The sequence below is a fragment of the Haliotis asinina genome, chromosome 2 (assembly GCF_037392515.1).
Source record: "Haliotis asinina isolate JCU_RB_2024 chromosome 2, JCU_Hal_asi_v2, whole genome shotgun sequence".
NCBI lineage: Eukaryota > Metazoa > Mollusca > Gastropoda > Lepetellida > Haliotidae > Haliotis > Haliotis asinina.
In genome coordinates this window covers 8,338,997-8,364,401 of record NC_090281.1, presented here as the reverse complement: position 1 = coordinate 8,364,401, position 25,405 = coordinate 8,338,997, and the positions used below count along the sequence as shown (strand labels likewise).

The window sequence follows — 25,405 nt, the reverse complement described above, 5'->3', positions numbered from 1 at the left end:
CATGTAATATTTCATTTTATATTTTTAACACTTTGCTGATTAGTTTCAAATGCTTTATAAGGAAGCTAACCGTACGAAACTGACGTCATATAATTATAAGCGCTTTGTCACAAATGGAGGATATTCATTATTCGTGACGCCACTCGCAATTCTTTCATTCTCAAAGTGGGGTGTCTGCAAAACCTTTGTCCCAAGCGAATGGATTTGATGAATACATTTATACTCAAAATATGTTATTTTGAATATAAACCATGTCGTTTTCATGAAAGCATGGTAGATTTATTGTTTCAGGTCTTTGATATTTGCATATTCAATTCGCATTTTTATGAAGTATATTTAAAACTCATTCTAATCCAGTCATGTGAACCCTTGCGACAAGCTTTCTAATTAACATGTGAAAAAATGTCAACAAAGATATATCACCCCCGACCTCAGGCACAGGTTGACATAGATGTCACTTTTACGGTGCAGTAGGCTACTCCATCGTCATCCAACACAGCACAGCCATAACTGTAACAGGGAAAACAACAGGGTCACCAAAAGGTCACAGATCTTAGCAGTGTCCGAAATAAAACCCAACCTAATGCTTCAGATTTTGTGAGTGAATGAAAACCAACCTAATGCTTCAGATTGCATCTTCAGCTACAGATATATGTCATATGTTGTCTGTCTTGTCAGCAGTGGGGACACGTCTGTACCCGAGAAACCAATGGTTGATAGCAAGAGTGACGTCATTGACCTCACCGTCCTGTTACATATCAAGCAGCACAACATCCATCAAGATGAATATGACCTTGGAATTTGAAGCCCATGTCAACAAATGACAGCTGTAGTCGCTATATTATTTACGTTTTCTAGGTTGCCATTACCGGAATATACAAAAAAATGGGGTAAACAGAAACTCCACACGAGGTCATAATGTTTCTTGTTTTGAACTTTTGAACTGAACATAGAGCTTTTTCTAAGTTACATTATTCTTTATTCTTAAGTACAACGTTTCGGGGCTTATTATTATTATTATTTCGGATTTAAACTAGATTTCGTACGTCGTTAATTTCTACATAGTCTCGTGCTGCTGATATTTACGGAACACTAAATGTTTTAACCTTACGTCAAAACTAACGCTTAGTCTCTGCATATGTATGATTTTGATTGAAATAAATACACGAAGTGCCAAGTAACTTGAAAGGGAACCCCCATTCAGATGGAAGATTCGGCACCTGAGGAAATACAACTTTGCTTAACAGGGTTACAGGAAGGGCTTTAGAATAAAGGTAGATAATGTGTTGCACAGGCAGTGATACAGATTAGGCTATTTCCTCCCCCCCCCCCCCCCCCCAACACACACACACACACACCACCACCACCACACACCCACACACATATATATATATTCCACGCTTTGTCCTCTACGAAATCTATCACTTGTGGTGTTGCTGATGTGAAGATTGTCGGTGTTGGTTTCAGCTGGTACTCTGTTAAAAAGTACACGCATAAAGAGCTAAGATTTTTTTATATAAACATAGGTTATTAATCACGAATTATATCAATATTTCAATGACTAAATGTTTTTGAAATGGGATTTCGCGGTCTCAATTTTTAATCTATAAAGGGTGCATTACAATCGTCAATTCAGGTCCTTTGTTGAGTTATATAGTTGCATCCTTTGTTTCCAAGCATTAGGCGCATGGCAATTTGCAACCGATCAATCAGCGACAAAGAATAACCTAGCGAAACACGATAGACTATATCCCACGGTAAACAGAATATCGACAGAAGTAAACAGCACATGTGTACCCATGTGTATATTCTATTTATAGCCCCAATTCCTAACCAATGAAAATCGTTGCACGCGTGTAAACTAGTTTCCGGTATAAGGAACTCTGGGATAGAAACCAGCCATATTGTTGAATTTTCCACGCGTACCGTATGGTTTTACACTAAAAATATTCTGGTGTGCTTATACCAGTTAATACATAAAGGAAATGTCGGTCGATTTTGTATCGGAGGTAGATCGGCGATTCTTTGCCAACAACATGCTCACAAGTGAGGATTGGGGTGAGTGAAAAAACCCAAAAAACATGTCGGGGTAGCCGATTTCACAGATCAGGAAGAAGCTGTTGATATATGTTGTTATTGAGTACATCAATAATTCAAATTGTGTGATACATGTTCCTCATGGTGCATTTGTCGATGTTTGACATGCAATGGTAGCTTGATGCTGAAAAGTGGTTCAAGCACAGTAACAAACAAATTTACTTTGAGTGGTGTGAAAAAGAAGGCGTGGCACGGGGGACCCACCCCTAGTTCCCTTTGTCGGTTTTTAAGACTGGGTCTGTTGAAGATTAACAGAGGTAACTCCTCGTGTTTTGACCCTACATATTTATGGGCATTAAGTTGCTTTTCCGAGTTCTCTAGTAATGGTTGGTTTAGCGTTTGTTAATTATTTTCGTTTGTCAACTGATTTATGGACATTTCGGATGGAACTCTTCAATATTGCTGGTATGCCCATATGATATGTTTACACTGCTTATGGGATTTTTTATATTGAAACCGTAACCTAAGTACTCTGCTGTCAGGGTTGAAATTCCTTGTGTGTGCTCTAAATAAATTTACTGAAGCTTGTTAAGTGCTTAAAGTATTTCAGTGGGGAAGATGGTTGCTTTTCACTTCAGCAGTATGCAAGTACAACACATATCGAGAGTTTGAAAGTCAGCTGTATATTCTTATAGTCGTATTTTCCATGTTTCTTTCTGACATGATGCAATGAAAGATTTCTTCCTGTATCCCTGTTTTGTGTCATTCTATGTTTAAGAATAGACGTTTTTATGAAAAGGGACATTTCTTTCTTTTTTGATGGTTATGAGAATTCAGAAATTTGGGGGAATTAAAAAAGGTTTCTAAAAAACTTTAGACGTCTGGACCTAACCCACAGTTCACGATTGTGTTTCAAATTAACAGGACATTGGATCATGTAAGTTTCAGATGTCTGTCTGACCCACTGAAACTTCACAGGACCCAATGAATAAAGTTAAAGGGGCACTGATGCGGAGCAATTTCCGTGGACTGGTGTAAACTTTTGTTATTGTTTTTCTTCCGTGAGTACCCGGATGATATCCAAGAATTCGTGACTGGTTTGTGACCTCTGCTGTGCAGTCCATATGCGCAATTGATAGTTTAATTATAGACAGATCAAGTAAGGTGAAGTCATTTTTAGTTCATTACAAATGTATTATGAAAACAAATGAAACACTTTGAAGCTTAATTATCTGTCAGTTGTAGAAATGGGGAAAACTATTAGGATGGAAAAATAGTGAAGCCAATGCATGTCTCTATATTTTGTCTCATAACCCTAATTAGTTTATTTTCATATTTGTGTGATTTTGAAAATTCATAAAAGAACACACGGTCTGCTTATACTTATTGTAAATTTCTAACATGACAGCAACATTTATACATTGTGTAGATTGCCAACATGGATCCTATTTCACACACATAGGCGATCTAGTGTGTTCTCTGTCATATACATTCTGCTGAATGCTACAACAAATAAATTAAAACAAAATGCAAATAATGAATGTAAAATTGACTAATTTTATAGCAGCGATGTCAGGCTACTACCTTGTTCAGGAATGTATCCATCAATATCCACATAAAAGAAATCGTATTCCATTTATCTGCAGCTGGTAAGTAATCCTGCTCTGCATCGTGTGTCTTACAACAGTCTAATTTGCGAAAACGTAACACATCGTTTCACATCTTTCACATTGGTGAAAACCTGATAAACCTCTCATTGGTCACCCAAGATAGCACACCTGGCAACTAATTGTATGATGTCCGCCATTCTAAGTAATTTAGTTAACCAATAATGAGCAGTCAATCAGTCAACGCAAGGGTGGTTAATTCTTTGAAGGGAGGATGTTGTCTTTACACTCACACTTTACAACAGCGTGTAGTCAGTGTAGGTTAGTACATCAACACACTCTGCCTTTTGACAAATCCTCTAGAAGATAAAAGTAATTAATCAATCAGTGTGTTATCGGTTAATCCTTTGATCGATGTTTGTTTTTGTAACTCAGCTGATAAACCCTCTTGCATCACTTACATGCACATATTACATAACATACAATACATTTGCCATTACAGACCTTAATTTATAATGTTGAGTATTTACTCCAGACAGGAGAATGCCAAATGGGAACCTTTGTTGAGTAACCTAAGTGGTGTTACTACTAATTATACCTGTTATTGATTCATAATAACTGACCATCCAGAGAATGATGACAAATATCATGTGTAGGTTTACACCATCAAATGTGAGTTACAGCAAGGAAAATGTAATCTGTTTGTCGCATGCAGCCTGAAAACACTTATGGGCCAAAACTGTTTTGAGGATACCTATGGAACTTCGTTACATAAGGAATACATACATGCATTTGCTGTGTACTTGGGTAAATAGATGTAAAAAGTTTTTTTTACGTAAGAAAATTTTCAGATTTCTCTACCAAAGGCAAAGTCATCGATATGATTTTGAACCAACACTCAAAACTATCTGATTATAAAGCTTTGCAATCTTTCGGACTGAAACAAGTGGCTTGCTACGTGCCTGTAGACGTCATATTTTCACGTAACATTATTAAATATCGAGGTTAAAAACACAGGAATAGGATCAAATTGGATCAGTCTCTGTACCATCTAAGCATCCCCCAAAAACTACACTGCTGTGATATTTTGTTATGATGAGACAAGGAATACCATGGATATTTTTAAATAATGGCATATGATGGGCATCCGGCCTCCTGACTGTTTAGGTGAAGAAATTCTGCTAATATGGACAGGAGTCCAGTCCCTTTGTCCGTCACGGTCGAGGGAGCTGACCAATTTGCAGTTTTGTTTCGTAATTAGACCGTTGGCGAGAAACAATATTCGCTCTGCGTCAGTGCCCCTTTAAACAAACATTTTCAGATTTAACATTTCTTATAACTGGCATTGAAATTATTAACATCATATGATAACAAACATATGATTACTAAACAGCAAACAAGTGTCAGATACCACAAATAACAACTTCACACAAAGACATTGTGAAATATTCAGTCAGACAATAGGGCTGGCTGGTTGGTGATTTCTGTCTGACCACTGGTGAATCTGCCAGATTTGACAGAGGGTCAGATGCTATTTGAACACTGCCTAACCTATCCCTAACCCTAACATTTCAAGCAGGGGCTGCGAACAGAACTCGTACTGATGCAATTTTTTAAATCTGTATTCAATTGTATCATGATAGTGAAAGCATCATCACTCTAAGAAGATCTGTAATGTCTTTTATTAACAAATATTTGATAAGTTTATCAGATATTATTTTGAGAATAAGAAATGAAGTAAAAGTGTCTGAAATGTCATCTGTACAAGGATACTGGCAACAAACACACCATGGGCAATGTTTTGAAGGTGATATTATTATGTTATTATGTTTGTAGGGTATTTATGTATGCACATATCCATGCAACTAGTGAATGCTCAAGACGCCAGTACTTATTTCCTGGATCATTGGATGTCAATCTCAACAGCACATTGTATTATCAGTCTCAACTTCCTGGGGAGTTTGCAACACTGGCTGCCACTAGATGCAAGAAGTTTATTGTAGTTTCTCATCTTAACAAGGTGGAGTAGGATGCAGTACTTTGTCCAAGTTCACTACACATTGCTATGCCAAGCTGAAAGTGCCTAATTTTCCCCCTATTCATATAATCATGATCATTTTTAAACATGCCATATTTAATATTTTCTTGCTAAGTGTAATAATGTATATTTGTATCAGTGTTATTAACATGATTAATGATGGATGATGTCTATTCCCGTCTGTCAGAATTTGTCATCTGTCCATAGTAATTCAAAAAATTATTCATCCATGCAGGGTGACGCGAATGCTCCTTTGTTTTGCAACTCTGGAAATGATATAGCAGAGGCTGATATGTCATGCTGAGCTGAAATACCCACATATTCATTTTTTCCCCCTGTTGCATGCAACAGGTGTCTTTGCAATATTTGTATGTATCATTGATACATTTATTCATAACTTAAAAGGTTGTACAGAGATTTTGTCGTCGGGTGAATTGTTGACATGATCATTAGCACTGTGTATAGGTTTCTACCTGTCAGCACTACATGGATTTGATAATCTGATAGTGATAGTGATAGGTGTTTGCCTGGAACCATAACTTGGCTCCGTTAATCCTGTAGGTGTGCATCTGGCAGCACCACCTGGATCTATTACTCCTATTATAATTTGTGTATCTGGCTGCACTACCTGGATCTGTTAATCCTATAGGTGTGTATCTGGCAGCACTACCTGGATCTGTTAATCCTATTATAAGGTGTGTATCTGGCAGCACTACCTGGATCTGTTAATCCTATTGTAAGGCATGTATCAGGCAGCACCACCTGGATCTGTAAATCCTGTAGGTGTATATCTGGCAGCACCACCTGGATCTGTTAATCCTATAGGTGTCTATCTGTCAGCACCACCTGAATCTGTTAATCCTATAGGTGTCTGCAGAACAGCGGTACCTGAATCTGAATTATATCTCTCAAAACATATTCATCAAATATATTAAGTGCACCATGAATTATGAAGGAAAGATATTCATTAATTACCATCTTGGATATGATAAGTGATCTTCAGTACTGACTTACAGCAATTCTTATATCTCAACTCATGGCCTCATAATGGACAAATGAACATGATGAACATTTCATCTGACACAGTTGACAATTCAGGCCTAGTTGTCATGTATATTTTATCTGATTATTCTGTCTTGGGTATCATGTTTATAGTGTGTTGTGGAACAAGGGTACATAAAAATATTAATTTCTGTTCACAATGCATATAACAAAAACTATCCAAGAATGAATTAGATACCTCCACTAACTACACATTCTGTTGTGCATTGTACCTGTGTAATTTTGTTTTGACCTTCTGGTATGTTAAATAGGCTGTTGGGATAGTGCTTCTTGCATATTGTTGAAACTAGTATAATTTCTCACCTCTTTCTAGTTGCCGTTGTCATAGTTTCCAGTTTATTGGCAGGTTTAATGTGTGAAATTAAAACAGGATGTGGTTATGTGGGTCAGTATTCACATTTCATCATGTTCATAGAAGTATTGTTAAAGTATAACTGCTAAACAGCGATGGCACTGTTGGGATAATGTAACTGTTAATATTTAAATACTTTATTTAACTGTAGTTACAGAATTCTGCAAGAGTGAATTACTTTCTGTTACAGGTGCTGTTTATTGTTCTTTGTTAAAGGTTGCGGAAGGGTAGCCTAGTGGCCATAGTGTTCACTAGTCCCCCACCATTATGTTGCTTAAATATTGCTTAAGTTGAAGCATTCTCTTCCCACAGAGGTTACTCCTGTCATATCTTCCTATGTAACCTCTGTTCTGATACGGCCATATTTCCCATTTCTGGTAAAGTCACCTAGTGGTAAAAAATTGCAACACAAATTATCTCCTTTCTTCCTATCCAATCCAATCACATGTTCATCCAATCAACTTAGATCCAATATAATGGATACCATGTAGTTGATCAACGTGTGAAGAGAACCTCTGTGGAAAGAAAATGTGCTTAAAGCAGTATAAAAGTTTATTAAAACTAAATTTACTCTTGCTCTCACTCATTCACTTTTCATAATTATGTTTTGTTGTATGAATGTTTTCAAGACTTCCATTTTAAATTCATGTTAAATTCACTCACTTTTCAAAATAAAAATACATTCATATGATGTCCCTTTGCTAAGTACAGTTGGTGCAAGTTTAGCGTTGGAGCAGTATATACACATTGGCTGCACTGGTTATAAACATCATTCATGACAGTTTGTACAGTAGCACTTCCCTTATATTTGCATCCGAGTCATATTTGCTGGAACCAGTCTACCACGTTAGGGTACTGAGGTAGACAAAGGTGGCCAGATGGTCTAATTTGTTTCTCGTTCATACAACACGAAGGATCCACCAACAGGGTGTGGGATATAGAACTTTGACAACGGGCCATTTTCTGGATTATCAGTGATTTTCTGAATTCAGAATGGGCACTGCCATTCTAATGTGCAAAATGGTCCCTGCCTTTCAGAACCACTACTCTAGTGATTGGTTCGAATTCCATGTTGGTAGGTGTGAAACGGTACAGCATAGTTATAGCAGAACCCTGGGTAGCTATTCTCGAAATGTTCGTAGCCCTACGAACTTCTTAAGCCCATTCTTAACACATTGGCTACGGTGAATGTTAAGAATTCTTAGGGCTACAAATGTTTCGAGAATAGGGGCCCAGGTCCTGTTTTCAGCCACTGACTATTTCTTGTTTAAATGTTCCTAAAGTTAATCGCAAGTTGGCAGTATTCTAATTGTATGACTGTAGTCTGTATAAATCCTAGTAAACCAGATAATCCTGCTGAATAGTCACTCAGATGTCATTCACTTTGGGCGTAGATAGTATACTTGTCTTGGAATATCTCAGGGGTTCAAAAATACCTTTGCCTGGTGTCTGGGTGAGTTGAATTCTCCTGTTAATCGAGTAAATATCCAAGTCCTCTGTGGTTCAGTAGGGCCAAACTACTGAAATGTTTTGATGTAATGTGTATGTTAATGGTGAGAAGAAAATGAAGTTGCTACCAACTAATGTCTGTGTTTTATTTACTTGCATATTCTTAGAACAACTTGCAGTTATTTATTCAGTCACCATTTGCAGTGTTTAGATCAACAAACTATTGTCAAAAATGAGATCACAATATATTCACAGTAACATATTAACAATATATATATATAACTGTAATCATACAAATTTGCATGTTCAGACTAGACTTGTACGTTATTGGTTTCATATTACTATGCACTGTAAAATAACACAAGGACCGGTGCAGTTGATCTGATATCAAGTGTCAGTCAGTCCAGCGATGGGTGATTTCAACTTGTTACATTCTAAATTAACTAATTTATTCAAAATGAATCCTGAAAACAGCTGTAAATAACTTTTCTAAAAATAACAGATGTAGTCAGTGTGGTAAATATTTTGCTTGCAGTGCCATTACTTACATAGGGTTTCACCATTACAACTTACTGCTTTTAGAACACGGCTGCCTGGAACCACATGTGAACATGTCATTCAGAAATCCCTTCAAGTAACAGACTAGAACTCACAATGTATATATACATTGCCACATGGAACCGTGAAGATTTGGTATAGAATAGGCCTTCAGCAACCCATGCTTGCTGTGAAAGGCGACTCTGCTTGTCATAAGAGGCGATTAATGGGATCATGTGGTCGGCTCGTTGACTTGATTGGCACGTCATCGGTTCCCAATTGCACAGATCGATGCCGATGCTGTTGATCACTGGATTGTCTGGTCCTCACTGGATTATTTACAGACTGCCACCATATAGCTGGAATATTACTGAGTGTGGCGTAAAACTAAACTCACTCACTCACACACTCACTCACTCATTGCCACATAAAATTGATGAATTAAAGTGAAACTACTCTTCAGTAAATAAACACCTTACTTTTTTTCAGTTCTTTTGTTATAAAACTGGAAAACTATTTATAGACTTCACAAATCTGTATAACAAAATGAGGATAAACACACTGAATATCACTTAACATATAACTGATATCAAATATTCTGAATTTGATACATTTATTATTATCTGATCATTGATTGGTGCTTTCTTGATTAAACACTGTTTGGAATTTTTAGGCTGTTCTGTCATTTACAACTGATAAAAGATTATTTGCAATAGAAGACAAATTGTTAATTGTGGTCTAGTAAAATTAGTATTTGTTCAAGTTGATATTTAAAGTTCACTGGAATTTTGGAAAAAAGTTCAACCCCTGTATATAGTTCTCCCATTGGACCAGTTTACCATGATTATGGCTAGTTATACAACAAGAGTTGACATTATATAACTTAAAGGTCACATGCAACCCAAAAACCAAACATGATTAAAACACATTTATCACCTATTCATGACATATAATATACATTGCTGCTTTTAAAAAAAACAAATAAACAAGATTATAAGCGTACAATCGCGATTCAAAAGTGCAATATTTTGTCCTTGGGCTTACTTCCCCCGAAACGAAGCCCTCGGGAGACCGAACCCAGTCGTAGCGGGTGGATATGCACTCAAGTGTAACGACGGCTTCCGATTGGCTGTTTCATTTGCGGATATGCTGAGGGTTCATTGAGTGTACAGAAAGATGATCTGTTTGATGGGCATTTTAGAAGTATAGCCAGTCACAAGACAAGTAAGATTCTTCATGGATAACAACTTCTTTTTGTGTACTTGATGCGTCGTTTCAGTATGGATTCATATACTGTTGTCATACAAAATCATATACACTAAAAGAAGTCGTTATACAACTTATCTAGCGATCAGGCATATGTTAATTGGTTGTTTGTCTTTCAGAGTCAGGCATGGACCAGTTCCATGACATATCAGAAATTCTCGGGATGGACACAACCATCAGTCCTGAGAACCTCTCTGAACTACCTGATGAACTGGTGAGTCATGTATAGTGTGACATCTCTCAATGTCAGTATCAGATGTTTTGAATGCATGAAGTCTTTTAATGATGCCACGAATGCCAGTTTTTCTATGCAACATTAAAGGTCTCACTAAAGCTATCAAAAACTTCTCCTTCAGGACGTGCAAGTAATACAGTACTGTAAGACTCCATTGGTCTCATGCATGGTGACCTGACATTGGTTGCCAGTCATTTATTGCTCATTTTGATATCGTATTGTTACAGCTAGTCATATTTCAATGTTAAATATACATCTGTGATTTCTGGTCAGGTTTTATATCGTCAGCTTTATGTATTATTCATGTATAAACGTGGCACAGGAATAATATTCTGGAAACTCATTCTATTTCATGGTAGACATTTGAAGGACGTTTAAATTTTTTAGGTAATTAGTATAAACACTACATTCCATGGGAAACTCTATATAGCATGTTATATCATGACCTATCTCTTCATGCCATGATGCAACCTGATGTTACCAACATGTTTCTCACATACTCACTCATCTACTAGGGGCTATGGGGTAACTTAGTGGTTAAAGTGTCTGCTCGTCACACCAAAGACCTGTGTTTGATTCCACATGGGTGTATTGTGTGAAGCCCATTTCTGGAGTCCCCTGACTTGATATTGCTGGAATATTGCTAAAACTAGTAAAGCTGTGTAAAACTAAACTTATTCACACACTGATCAACTGTTCCAGCTGTCCCTAGAAGGAAGTTCCTCACCAATCAACCTCTCCACAAACAGCAAGACTCTTCCCATGGAGGACTTTACTTTTGAACACAAGTTTGATGATGAGAAATTAGACTTTTCCAAATTCACAGATGAGAATTTTGAAGACTACTGGAAAGAACAGAGTGATAGTTCTGACAGTGGCATCTATGGAGAGACAGGTGAGGGGAGTTGCTGTTTCCATGGAAACCCTGTAGTATTCACTTTTATCAATGTCTTCATACTTATAAGTATCCATACATTTTGTTAACAGCTGATTTGTGTCAGTAACAAAGGTAAGGATGTTATCATAGAATGCTCATTTAATCAATACAACACAAAGAATATTAGACAACAGTACAACATTAGTAAAATTTTTCAGCGCAAGAATGTATCCCAAGACTGTTCATTCTGTAGCCTGTTTGTGTCATCAATCAATCAGGAAACAGATGGTGGGCATGCCCACGGTTTTGCTAATGTAAATATTTACTGACAAAAGCCTGCTTAGCAAATCAAATGCCATCACATATCTGGATATTTTCACATGTGGCTTTAAGCAAGACACAAACATGCAAATGAAGACACATTGACCTGGGCTGAGGTGGGAGAGGGCTGGAACTTTTCTGGCCTTTGAACTTGTTCCTGTTTTGTTGCATGCCCAGCTATACCTAAACGTTTCAACATTATGTCAATCTCTTTCCTTCTATGTGGAGATGCATTTATTGGGTGACTTGTACTGTTGTCTGCTGATCCACATTGTTAATCAGAGTTGTTTCCAAAAGGGGCTCACCAGAAACATTCTATCGTGGGTTCGAATCCCAGATCACCCTGGATTATTAGTCTAGGTTTATCAGTACCAAACCAATGCTTGTGGGTTTCACAAAGTGGTAAATAACTGCACCAGGGTTCACCCCATATACAGCCCACACACTGATATAACACAACATGCTGGGATATAACTGGCATAATGGTGAGATTACCATTACATCCAGTTAAAGCTTCTTAGTGTTTGTGTTTATTCTATGACATTGCTTCTTCCCAGGGGTTCATATCAAGCAGGAACCACCGTCACCTGTTTCATCAAACTGCTCAGAAAATGGCTCTGAGGGATATGTAAGTATTATTGCTATCTCTGACTTGAAACCATGGTTACCATGTAATTAACAAAGATCCGTGCATTTGCTGTATGTTTCCAATTGCCAGTTTTGGTGTTGATGTAAGTGCAGTGTGGGACACATCAAAGCATTGTAAGCCACACTAGAAACAACATCTGAATCCCTGCATATCTTTTCTGTTCACAGAACTCATTGTCATCATCTGCCAACACATTCGTCTTTGCATCAACACCTACAACAACAGAAGATTGTAAACCTACCATTATCATCAACACTGCAGGGAACACCACCCTCCTGCCCAATGTACAGTCGAATGTTGTCAACATCAACTCAATACTCAACTCAAAAATCAAGATACAACCAAAACCATCAGAAGTGGGGACAACTGTAGTTCAGCCCAAATCCCAAGCACCTAGTGTCCAAGGCCAACCACGTAATATATTGATCTCTTAGGGTAGTGTTGGGTGGTTCCTGCTTAAATCACATTTTAACTTCAATATATAAACACCCATTCAGATTTTCTTGAGATGTGTTTTGGATGATTTGTAATTTGATTCATTTTGTAATTTCTATCCTGTAAGCCTATGCTGGAGATCAAACTTTTGAAGGTAGTTTTTTCACAGGACACTTCTCTCTGGCATTTTGGATGCCGCTATTTGAGTGCAGATTTATGTCCATTAGGCATGGCAGAACTGAACTATTGTGGGCTTGACTCCTGGTGTGACCCTGATTATATGTAAGGGTGGATTGATCCTCCTGTCTGTGGTAAAAACTGAAAACACCATTGAAGATCTGGGTTAGACGTCTTCAGGAACTAATGCTTGTCGCAGGAGGTGACTGAGATCAGGTGGTCAGGGTCGCTGACTTTGATGACACACGTCACTCTATCCCAATTGCTTAGGTCGATGCTCATGGTGTTGATCACATGGTGTTGATTGTCTAGTGAATACTTGATTATTTACTGACAGCCACCATATTGCTGGAACATTGCTGGTAAACAAAAAACCAACCAACACTGAAAAGCTGTATAAATCATAGCTTTCTGCCTGCATCAAGCTGACATACCTGAAAATACATAAATAATAAATGATGTTTCTGGAATACTGTTTAGGAACTTCTTGTCTCATCAAAACCATAATGATGTTAAATTATTTTTTTGCAAGAGGTGTTACTGATTATTGCTGTTTACAAACTGACAAAGAAGAATGACTCAGAGGTGGAATCTTGTCCCTATGACTTTCAGTCTAAAATATCAAACCTTATTGAGAAAAGCTCAGCTATCCATGGTATAACAGATCTTCTGAAGACACACAGTTTCAGCCCAGTGATTACCATAATATTATGTTTTGTTACAGCGAAACCTCTGGTCCTGACGGGGGAAGAGTTTGCCAAGCTCACTGCAGCAGGTACCCTTCGCTTCCAGCCACCGGGGGACATGAAAGGAATGGCTGCACCCCCCAAACGACAGCAGCAGCCTGTGGTCACTGCTGTTCAACCTTCAATGTCACCTCCCCCAGGGATGATTCAGCTGGATGGTGAGGTGAGTGCTTATCATATTACCAGCTGACATAGTTGCAGTGGTAATGGTAAGACCATGTATGAAACGGCTGGTCCTGCAGTTTGTAGCCATTCACTCATTCAAACACTGACTGTCTCATTCACACCCCATTTCAGGGTAAGGCCTTGAAGAGGCAACAGAGAATGATCAAGAACAGGGAATCAGCCAGCTTGTCAAGGAAGAGGAAAAAAGAGGTGAGTTGTCTCCCTTGTACAGGTTTTCATTACTTCATGTATTCAACAAGCAGTGAAAAATGTATTTTGATTGTGGTGGTAGCTAGGTTGAGAGTAGTTACTTTTTTCAAAGTAGAAGATAATAGTTGATTTTTTGTCATTGTTTGCTTTATAGATATTTTTCTCTAAGTTTTGAAGTCAGTGATCTAAATATTGTAACTTATGTAAGGAAAAGATAGTGAAAATTCTGAACATGCTGCACATTAAACAGTATTAGCATATTTTTGTTTATGCACATCCATTCCAAATGAAATGCATGAAACAGAATAAATATATAACTTAATAAACTTTGTTTGTTTGTGTTTTGACTGACCAAATATGAACGGTTAACCGTAATGAAGATATATGACCATCCTTGATAATCTCCAGGATATATGTTCTGATAATCTCCACAAATACCCTGGATGCATCTATTTCTTGGCCCAATAAGGTTGCTGGCTCTGGATTCTCACAGTAGCCATTTAGGGACCTGTTCATGCTTGTCATGTACAAAATCAATGAACCCCCCTCTCGAACATGTGTACAAAATTGATGCCCCCCAGAACATGTGAACAAAATTAATGACCCCCGACCTCCTCAGAAGAAAATGGGTGACCCTACTTTAATATCATCATCAACCATATGTTGAACCATAGATGCATCCAGGATACTGTGGAGATTTATCATTATGTATACCCTGTTCCAGTACTTGACGGGGCTAGAGAGCCGCCTGAAAGGCTTCTCCACCGAGAACCAGAAACTGAAGCAAGAGAATGACACTTTGAAGAGGAAGATGTCTGCCTTGCAGTTAGAGGTAGGAGTTACGTGACAGTGTAGTAAAGGGATGGTCATCATTGCAGGCCAAGGTCAGAGATCTTGGATACACTAAATGTGCTGAAATAGTCAGAAAACTGAAACACAAACATCACTGACATGACAAACTCTATCAGTGATTGTACACCCTTTCTTAGCCATTATTCTCTGTGACCTTTAGTGTGAATGGTTATTCTTCTACAATTGGTTTCATTCATTTATATATTCTGAATTATTCCTGGGGTGCTGGGGTAGCCCACTAGTTAAGAAATATTCGCTTGTGATGCCAAAGACCTGGGTACGTGTAATTTCAGTTTTTGGTGTTCCTCTGCTGTGATATTGCTTGAATATGGCTGAAAGACGTGACTCACTTACTCAACATTATAAGGGAGTTCTTTGATATACTAAATGTGCTGAGATAGTGACTCTCGTCTAATTCTTATATTATTTGTGTCATGCAGTTTGCATTATTACTTAACCTTTCCAAATATGAGTTACATCTGTATGACTCTCCTCTGGAGACTGTCATATTGTTTGGCATATATTTTTTATGATCTACCCCTAATGCTCTCATTTTTGGTGACTCTCCTAAACGTTACAGGGGTTCAAAACTCCCATCTCCCGATGCATGAGACAAGTCAGTTTTCATTTCGGGCAATCAGATAATGGTATCTTACTTGTCTGTGGACTATTAGATACTTTCCACTTAGGTTTCAAACTGCAAATAACCTTGGATATAATTTCATATCTGCTCATAGTGAAGCAATAACAATCAAGTAGAGCTAGTAGAGAGTGAAATTATCACTCTTCGATAAACTGTTCAGTAAACATTAACATCATGCAAAATCAGGGCAAGTGGAAAATTAGTCAGGACAAGTCACTTTCTTAAAGTCCTTTGCCCTGATGCAAGCGGCTTTTCAACATATTTTTTAACCCCTGCCTTATGTTGTTGCCAAGAAAATTGACAAGACAGTTTGTCTCAAAATATAAAATATTCATAGATTTATGTCGTGGTTTTTTTTCCAGAATGAAAAGCTGAAGAAAGCTTTCTCACTGTCCCCAAACAAGAGGACATGTTTATTAGCAGTGCTCATTGTGTTCAGCTTTAATATTGGACCAATCAGGTAGGTTAGCAAAGTCACATGACCACATCATATATACTTTCCATATTTGGAATGTTTATGGAAAGAAATTATTTTTGACATTAATCGCTGTTGATCCCTGTTAACATTGTCAATTGTTCATGGATTTTTGTATACACTGTGTTCCTCCTTTGCTCCATCTTCGATATCTCCAGGGTATACGTTCCGAAAAGTCTTCACTATACCCTGGACGCATCTACGGGTCGGCCCGATAATTTAATTACCTCCCTTGCTGGTTCCGCATTCTCACAGTAGCCAATCAGCAAGGCTGCCATTATAACCAAACTTGCCAGTGTCAACAAAGGTAGCAGTTGCAACTGCGAAGGTTTGGGGGAATCATACAGACACAAATTTATAGGTCGTAAACCTTTTTAAAAACATAAGCAAGAAATCCATCTACCTCTTTCAGAGAACCTCTGCATGTTTGTTTGCCAAGTTTAATCGGTTAGAGAATTTAAAAAGCGAAAGTGAGTTGTGATTGGTTCGCTCAACTTCCCAGCGTAGATAAAAAGCCAACCAAGGGAGGTAATAAATTTATCGGGGTATAGTGGAGACTGTTCGGAACATACACCCTGGAGATATCGAGGATGCCGTTGCTCATGCTCTGTGTGAAAACATACCCTTTTACCTGGGCTTGGTTCCATTGAGAGGAAACTGAATGAGTACTCAGTTGATTGAGCTCACCGATTATATCACAAATGCAGTTATTCTAGTACAGCATGAGCTAGGTTGTTGGCTATCTTCTCTATATATGTCCACATGTTATTTCATTATATCAGACCCATTATAACCCAAGTTCTTTCCTTGCAGTAATTTCTTTGCCAGCCAGACCATTCCAGTCCATAACCCTTCATTGGTAGATGTTCATAAGAGTCGACAACTCCTGTCGGTACAGGAAGGGGAGGATCTCTCCTATAAAGAAAACCTGAACCCACGCTGGAAGCATGCAGGAGACAACATGTTTCGGAAACTGCAGCAGTTGTCTGATGAGATGGGGTGGACACACCCAACAGGCAAAATGAACCAATCAGATTTCGAAGCATTCATGTGTCCCACCTTCTTCAATAAAACTGAATCAATTAGGTTTGTATATCTTTTTCTTAACAGGGATGAGAAATTTCCGCGGATCCGCGGAAATCCGCGTTTTTTTACATCCCCAGGGTAATTTTTCTGATATGTCTAAATATATATACAGTGTTAATATTGATTTTAGAAGCCATATTTAGTGTGTAAAATGCCAAAATCCCCCAGACCCCCGACTAGTTTTCAGCTGTAAATGAAAATTTCCATTCTCATCCCTGTCTTAAGCTGTTATCAGAGAAAGAGGCTGTTATACAGACATATGTTACGTAATCATTTGTTATCCTGTGCAATGTGTTTTGCTGGGCGGTATTATAATGCACTCTGTCCGTCTGTCTGTCCATCTGTGCATCCGTGCACATTTGTCTTTTCCAGAGCAGAACTTCAAAACCATTCACTGTTTCTTCACCAAACTCTGCACATAGATTGGTCTGCTGGTGTAGTGGTGCCTTTTGCTTGTTTTGGAGTTCTGAATAATATGTTTTTTATTTTTCATTTCCATGGCAACAAGTTTGACTTTGACTGAATTTGGTATAGTGTTCTTTTCCATAACAGAACTGTAAAACCTTTCAAACTGTTTTTAATCAAACGTGTCACATAGTTTGGTCTGGTGGTGTACTGGTCCCTTTTGGTACTTTTGGAATTTTGAATAAAATATTGGCAATACTCTTCAACTTTGCCAAAACATTTGACATCAGTATAGCTAGCAGACATAGTCATGACGAGTATGTTGCCATTGCGGGGGATACTGATGACTTCGTCTTCTTCTTTATTCTGGGTGCTCATTTCTGCACCCTGTGAAACACTGAAGATGGATTTGAATCAAAAACTTGCCAGGAGTACATAAATTTAAGGGTTTACAGTACTCTACCCTTCTTAAAAAATGTTTTTTGTTGGGGACCATTACTTATTTTATGGCTAGGGGATGTAATGGTGATTTTAAGAGAGGGGCAGATGGGTGGGGGGGTCCACACATTTTGTTTTGGGGAGGTAGGGGTAATTTTTTTTTAATACATGTTCTAAGGGGTCAGCAATTTTGTACACAAACAAATTTTAAAACTATGTTTTAAATATTAAAAATTGTGGGAATAGGGGGTGTGGGATCATTGATTTTGCAGTTCACATGCAAGGGGGTCAATTACTTTGTACATAAATTTTAGGGAGGGTCATTCGCATTGTACATGCTTCTCTATAAACATCAACAGCACCCATCTAGCCATTAATTATGAATGGTCCCTTGGTTCACAAAGGGTCAGATTTTCGACTAACACGTCGTGATGAAACTGTCACAAACCTAGCCCAGTTACTCATTTTGGGTTCCCTACAAGTGTACAACAGTTAAAGCTCATTGCTTGTGTTCCCAGCCTCAGATAGTTGGAACATTCCTTAATGTATCATACTCCCGTACTGCCCCCATCCCTCCCTGTGTCATTCACACACTCAGATTGTTACCTGCTATATTACAGTCTGTCTGTTCTTTAATTGCCACACTCAGCATTATCAGGAAGTCGGCAAATAAAGTAATGAAGTAATCCCCAGTTCCCTTCTCACTCCATTGCCCTACTCCCCTCTGCTTTGTTCCACTTCACTCTGTTACCAATCTATCCTTAGAGTTGCTTCATCGAGCATCATCGTGGAAGTCAGAAAATGTCCTCATCCACCCAGCTTACCATGTTGACTTGAGTATGTTCATCTTGCAGGTTAGCAGAACAGCTAGCTGGCTGGATGATTCAGCATGAGGAGGAGAAGAAGAAATCTGAGGCCAGCAAACGTCAGAAGAAGAAGAGGAAGGAAATAAGGCCAGTGAAGACTTTGAAGCGAGCGCTACGAGGTGACTTCAACCCCAACATACTCAGGTCAGTGTTCGACACAGACTAGCAGCATGGAAATATTAACAAATTGTCCAGGTGAGGTTTAAGGTTGTGAAGCAGTGTTCTGGAACTGGACGCAAATGGTGCTGTGTTGAAAAAGTGAGAACTTTGATAAAATGGATTTGGAAGGATTGCTTTTTTTTAGTTTTTGTTGATACATTATCAACAGACATGCAGGTGGAATTCTCTGTAGATAGATTGCTTCTTACATGCAGATCTAAGGAACCTGGCTACCACGTTCAGGTGTTTGATGGCTCTGATGGAAGGAAGGAATTCCTTGATGCCATCCACAGAAGAAACGACACATTCTATGTGCTGTCATTTAACACTGTGAGTACTGTCTCTCAGGGCTTTGGGATAGCTAGATGGTTGAAGCACTTGCTTTATAACGCAGATTTAAACAATTTGGCTTTGCTGATTTTCTTGTAGAGATGACTATTTTCACAGCCACACTATCTGAATATATTTAAGCAAAGTGTCCAGAACCAACTCCGCATGTAACTGATGCTCTCCTTCCCTAGGACTACCTGCTGGTACCAGCCTCCGAACACAACAAGACAATGCGGCCACGAATGTCTCTTGTCATGCCCGTCGTCACACTCAATGGTGAGTGTACAAAAGAAGATTGCTAACTTGAATAACAGCGTTTACAGAGAACATAATAAATCTGTTTAGAAGACCAGACCAGTGGAAATTTATTAATAGATTGAAAAGAAATTTACAGTGTTCATGTCTCAGGAAATATCAGATACCTCTGATGTTCATTAGCAACTATAACAGGTACTTTGCTACAGCTGGTTCCAGGTTGTCCTGAGTACCCTGTGATGGTCATATGAGATGACACAATTGAGTGGGTGGTTGGGCTAAAAATCAGATGATTTGGAAGGTAGTCGCTGTAGCCCAACGACACACAGAAGAACCACGAGAATTGTTTTAGTAATGTGATGTTAAATGCTGCTATGACTTGACCTGACCTGACCTGACCTCTGTTATTTGCTGTAGAGACAATGCAGCCTCCACCAGGAAGTGTAGGAATGATGCAGATTGACTGTGAGGTGCTGGGCACACAGCTCATCCATGTCCACAAGTCTGTCATCCCGCCACCCTCCCCGTTGTGGAACTCCACTCACAACGCAGGATACAGTGATGACACCAAGCGGGACCAACAATAGCTGCACATGTAGGGTATACGTCTTACACCATGTCTTTACTTCATGACCAATTTTGAAGTTTGAATAACCATTTTGTAACAATCCAGATATTTTAGATAGCTGATATTTATCATCAAAATTTTGCCTATTCCATTTTCGGAGCATTGTTACTTACAACTTTGAACAAATACCAAGTACTTAGCCCTTTTCATTACAGAGAAACATACTGCAGTGATGCATAAAAGATTTGAATTTATTGTTTTTTTGTGAAACAAGTTTTTGTGGCCAATATGCTGATATTTTGAAAAATGTTTATTTGAGGTTCAAGAAAAGTAAAATGAGCAGATTGTTTGTTAAGAATATCAGTTTAGAAATGTTTGTAATATCAGATTCTTGTTTTATCTGCCCTTAGAAATCAGTTTGGATACTTTGTGACAGTATTGAAAACTTGTGAAATTTTCTGTCTTACAACAGAGCAAGTCAATACATATTTATCATTGCATGATCAAGGGAGACTGATATTTGGTCTCAGAGAAACTTTACATGTTACTGCTATGAGATGACATGGAAGTATCGTGTCTTATAAAGTGATGTGTGGATGACAGGACAGGGTGAATACACCCCATTTTGGCCTTCAGGATTTGAATACTTTTAAGATGATAATTAATTATTATAATAATAGTTAAATTCTCGTTAAAGGTACTGATTAACAATGTTGGTGAATAATACTTTGACTTTGTTAATTTTAACACTTGCACGTGTTGAGCTTGTTTACCATTTGATACCTCTTAAAGACCTCCTGACATTTTGCAGTCATTTTAGGTTTTCATGTATGTTTGAACATGCATAAGTGTTAAGCTTGCACGGTTTGAATACATCTTATAAAGTTCCTACTATATTGAAGTTTAAATTTGTGTAAGTTAAATCTGACATAGCCAGGGTCTTATGGGGCTGTTTTGTTGCACTGTCCCTTGTCACACTTCTCAGAAATGCCTGAACAATATGGGAATATTTGTTAAGAGTAGAGACACGGAAAATACTGGTAAAACAATTGTTGAAGTTGAGGGAAATCTTGTTTTATGATTGTTGTGTTTTTGTTTCCAAAATGGTTTCTGCTGGAAATTAACCAATTTTGAAGTTTTGAAATTTTAAACAGTGAGTTGTGTTCAGTGTTGAGTTTACAAAACTTTGATTACCAGACTCTGGTTAGAATGGACCTATTATTTCACACAAATGAAACAGCTTTTGAGTTTGAGGGAATATTGTGGGTACATTGTTTGTCAGTATTGATTATTTCATTAATTGTTATAGTTGTAGACACAACACTTTGTTTATGGCAGTCAAATGTATCAATGCACGTTTTCAAAGGATGTTGGTGGCAAACACTACTTAGGTTTTGCCTCTATTTTGCCATTAATGCTAAACCTGCCACATTATGGAGAGAGATTATTTTTGAGATTTCATTCATCATTCCCATCGTCTCATCAAGTCTGATGTTTAGTGCTTCTGTTTAACACACAGTGAAACTTGGTTAGTCATGGCAGTGCTCAAGATTACATTTTAATCATGACATTTTAAATATAACTGAGTAATGATTTACGGAGTAATGCCTTTTTCAATATGGGTAAACATCCTGTGCAGTTGCTACAGAGTTCTGTCGTCAGGCGAAAAAGAAAACGTTTAATTAATAACATTTACTCCCTTATTTATACTGATTATACATCTAGGTTCAGTACTTGGGGATTTGATACCACTTCAAGCTGAATTACTCACCGAATTCACTCATTAACTCTGTTATGATATGACGTTTTTCAATTGGATCAGCAGGTCTTCACATAGGAGGTTTGACCATTAATAGTTTCCCATGATGCATTAGCATAGCGTATTGACAGAGAGTTGATAATAATTCATCCATTCCTTAAAAATTGTTTAACATTTTGCCTCCGCATGCAAAATTATGCATGACCCGTTTTAGGTACCAGTGATATGTACCAGCCTGACTAAGTATTAGTAAACTGTTTAGAATTGAAATAATGTCAACATGTTGACACATCAGCCATCTACTGACAGTTGATTCTCTCACCAAAAACAGGGCTCTGGGGGAGCTTAGTGGTTAAGGAGTTTGCTCGTCACTCCAAAGACCCGGGTTCGATTCCCCATGTGGATGCAATGTGTGAAACCCATTTCTGGTGTCCCATGCCATGATATTGCTGGAATATTGCTAAAAGCGACATAAACTAAACTAAATCTCTCAATATCATCAAAACATGACGTGAAATATGTGTAATTCTAGTTTTGAAATATACTTGTATTTTCATTCAAACTATCAGTTTATTCCATGTTACAAAACCCGACACTGTTGAATGCATATAGCTAGTTACTCACTATATATTAGATATTTTTGTAAATATTGTAAAATGACTGGGTTTTATATTTTTTTTGTTTATACCACTTCAGAAACTAATAGCTTAGCTTTAATGGTTCTTTATGAGCATTGCCAATGGCCATTATTTTGTATATTGTTTGTACTTGAGGATTTAACTCAAACTTTAATTCATTTGTGATTGGTAGTGTGAGATTATAAGAGTTTAGTATCTCTCGACATTATGTGTAAGGAACACATTTTTTAAATATTTCTTCTGATCTGCTGTTGTTTGTCACCAGGCTTTCTGTACATTGTAGTAGTTCAAATAGCATAATAGAACAGCTGTTTCTTTCATAAAGCACACCTTGACGATCATTCCTCTGAGTATCAGGGGTGGAATGGATTTTCAGCCCAAGCTTGTCATGGAGGCAACATTCAGGATGAGATGGTCAGGTTCATTGACTTGGTTGATGCTTCTCCCGGTAACAAACTTGCGTCAATAGATGCTCGTTATGTCAGTCACTGAATTGTCTGGTCCAAATTTGAATATTTACTGGTATTTTGTAGCTTTAAACTAACAATCAATGGCAATCACTGAGGAGACGTTAGACATGGCAAAATATATGTGATATGAGTTTGAATTGATCAAGATAATCATCTTTTTATAGAATCCATGACCAAATACCTGTCACACCTTGTCTATCAAACGGAATAAGTAACCAGTCAGAAAGTCTACTGCGACACAAATACTGGCTTTGTGTCTGACGACTTCAGATCTGTCAGATGTACAAAATAATAGATACCTTCAGTGTCCTGAACAACAAAAGATTTATTGCATCTGAAGCTTACAGATGTCATAGCTCTGTGAATGCTATTTGGATCACGACCCTGCTCAACCGTTAGGTTATGTTTTTGAATGTGTTTTGTACACTGCAATTTATCTTACCTCGCACATTGTGTCATTTTCTGATTGGCTGAGTGCTGTTCTGTTATTTTCAACGTACCTCGCTTACACATACCTGGTTGGGAATGCTGAATTCATTTGGTACTTTGTGGTAGTAAGACCTATTTATAGGTCAGTAGAATATGATGAGTGCCTCGAGTTACGGCACAGGTTCATTGTCCGAGACAGGAAATGACTCAAACATCTCTGATTGCTACAGGTAATAACACAAGACCAGTTACTCATTTTCTTGAATGTTTCACAACATCCATAACCACTATGGCGAATTGACCAAGATCATGCAGTTGTACATAAAGTGTATTTCTGTTTATATGTATATATTGTGGTGCTATATTTTGTGTATATTTTAATTCTTATATCATTCCATATTCAGATTTACAACTTGGGTATCTTTTTGAGTGTTTGAAGGATATCTGTGTTTGAGTTGAAGAATTTTTGTGCCAAGATGATTGCATACCAGATTTTTTAATTCTTGTGGTACTGTTTCCAGTTTTAAGCTGACTCACTAATTTGAATATCATGCTGGTGCAGGACAACAGTGTGTTATTGAGATGAAAGTGCCTTCGCAGACAGTATCTATACTGTCTCCTTTATAACTGTGCAATTAGCATACATCATGCCACTATAGGCAAAGAAACTGCAATCTAACACTAGGTTCTGTTCAAGTCACTGATTTTGGCACAAAAAAGTTGGGTTTTGTGAGTATTTGTAACAGGTTGCCTATGTTGTGTATTAGTGCTATTGAAAGTAATCTACTGTAGTTTTCATTTATCTTCATTGTAATGTGTCCTTGGTGACTGATGCTTTGACAGGTGTATACTTTAATATTGGGATGAAAGTAACAGGAATTGGAAACTGATTATGTTCGATTATTTACTAGTGAAATCCAGATTGATTATCATTTTGTGAAAAGATTGTAAAGGTTTTGTACTTCAAAACCTACACAGGTAGCAACATAAATTGTGATAATGTCAACACCATGCAAGTTGAAATGTATGTTGTAATTGTGCTAGTGTGATTTAGAAATGAATTTTGCATTTTTAATATGATGTTTAATATATTCATAACACAGTTAGAACCAATTTATGTAGGTCCTGGATGCCTTTGGACGTAGCACTGTCATTGTTTGTATAATGATCTTTATTTATATGGAACTTGTTTATGTACAACCGATTGATTGATTGACTGATTGACCATGCAATGTTGTAAATGTTTCAGCTAAACTGATTTTTTGTAATTACGTCAGTGAAATCTTTGTGTTGTGAAGTTTGCTCCATTGTAGTGAAGTCTGCTCCGTGTTAGTCACATCTGCTATATTGTTGTGATGTCTACACCATGGTAGTAACCTCTGCTATATTGTTGTGATGTCTACACCATGGTAGTAACCTCTGCTTGATGTTATAGACGCCAGCTCCATGGCTGTGACATCTGCTCCATGTTAGTCACATCTGCTATATTGTTGTGATGTCTACACCATGGTAGTAACCTCTGCTATATTGTTGTGATGTCTACACCATGGTAGTAACCTCTGCTTGATGGTATAGACGTCAGCTCCGTGGCTGTGACGTCTGTTCCATGGTAGTGACATCTGCTCCATGGTAGTGGCGTGTGCTCCATTGTTGGGCCATCTACTCCAATGTTGTGATGTCTGCTTCATGGTAGTGACGTCTACTCCATTGTTGTGAGATCTGCTTCATGGTAGTGACGTCTACTCCATGGTAGTGGTGTCTACACCATTGTTGTGACCTCAGCTCCATGGTAGTTGTGTGTGCGTCATGGTAGTAACATCTCCTAAATAGTGGTGTGTGCTCCATGGTCTGCTCTGTCGTAGTGATCTT

General features: G+C 37.9%; 1 protein-coding gene across 1 annotated transcript; it reads left to right on the top strand.

Moving 5' to 3' along the window:
* Positions 1-1,875: 1,875 nt before the first annotated feature.
* Positions 1,876-21,915, top strand: LOC137273196 (cyclic AMP-dependent transcription factor ATF-6 beta-like). The gene is made up of 14 exons (XM_067805695.1): positions 1,876-2,058; positions 10,468-10,562; positions 11,286-11,478; positions 12,339-12,409; positions 12,598-12,844; positions 13,767-13,951; positions 14,086-14,163; positions 14,888-14,995; positions 16,021-16,118; positions 16,947-17,219; positions 18,917-19,072; positions 19,303-19,417; positions 19,609-19,693; positions 20,090-21,915. Exons 1-14 carry the CDS (start codon positions 1,986-1,988, stop codon positions 20,257-20,259), a joined length of 1,947 nt encoding a protein of 648 aa, XP_067661796.1. The 5' UTR covers positions 1,876-1,985; the 3' UTR covers positions 20,260-21,915.
* Positions 21,916-25,405: the final 3,490 nt, after the last annotated feature.

Bases quoted from the DNA above. Each gene is read 5' to 3' on its own strand.
- LOC137273196 (XM_067805695.1), top strand. From the start codon at position 1,986: ATGTCGGTCGATTTTGTATCGGAGGTAGATCGGCGATTCTTTGCCAAC. The intron at 19,073-19,302 runs GTCAGTGTTCGA...TCTTACATGCAG, and splicing joins TTCAACCCCAACATACTCAG to ATCTAAGGAACCTGGCTACC. The intron at 19,418-19,608 runs GTGAGTACTGTC...CTCCTTCCCTAG, and splicing joins ATGTGCTGTCATTTAACACT to GACTACCTGCTGGTACCAGC.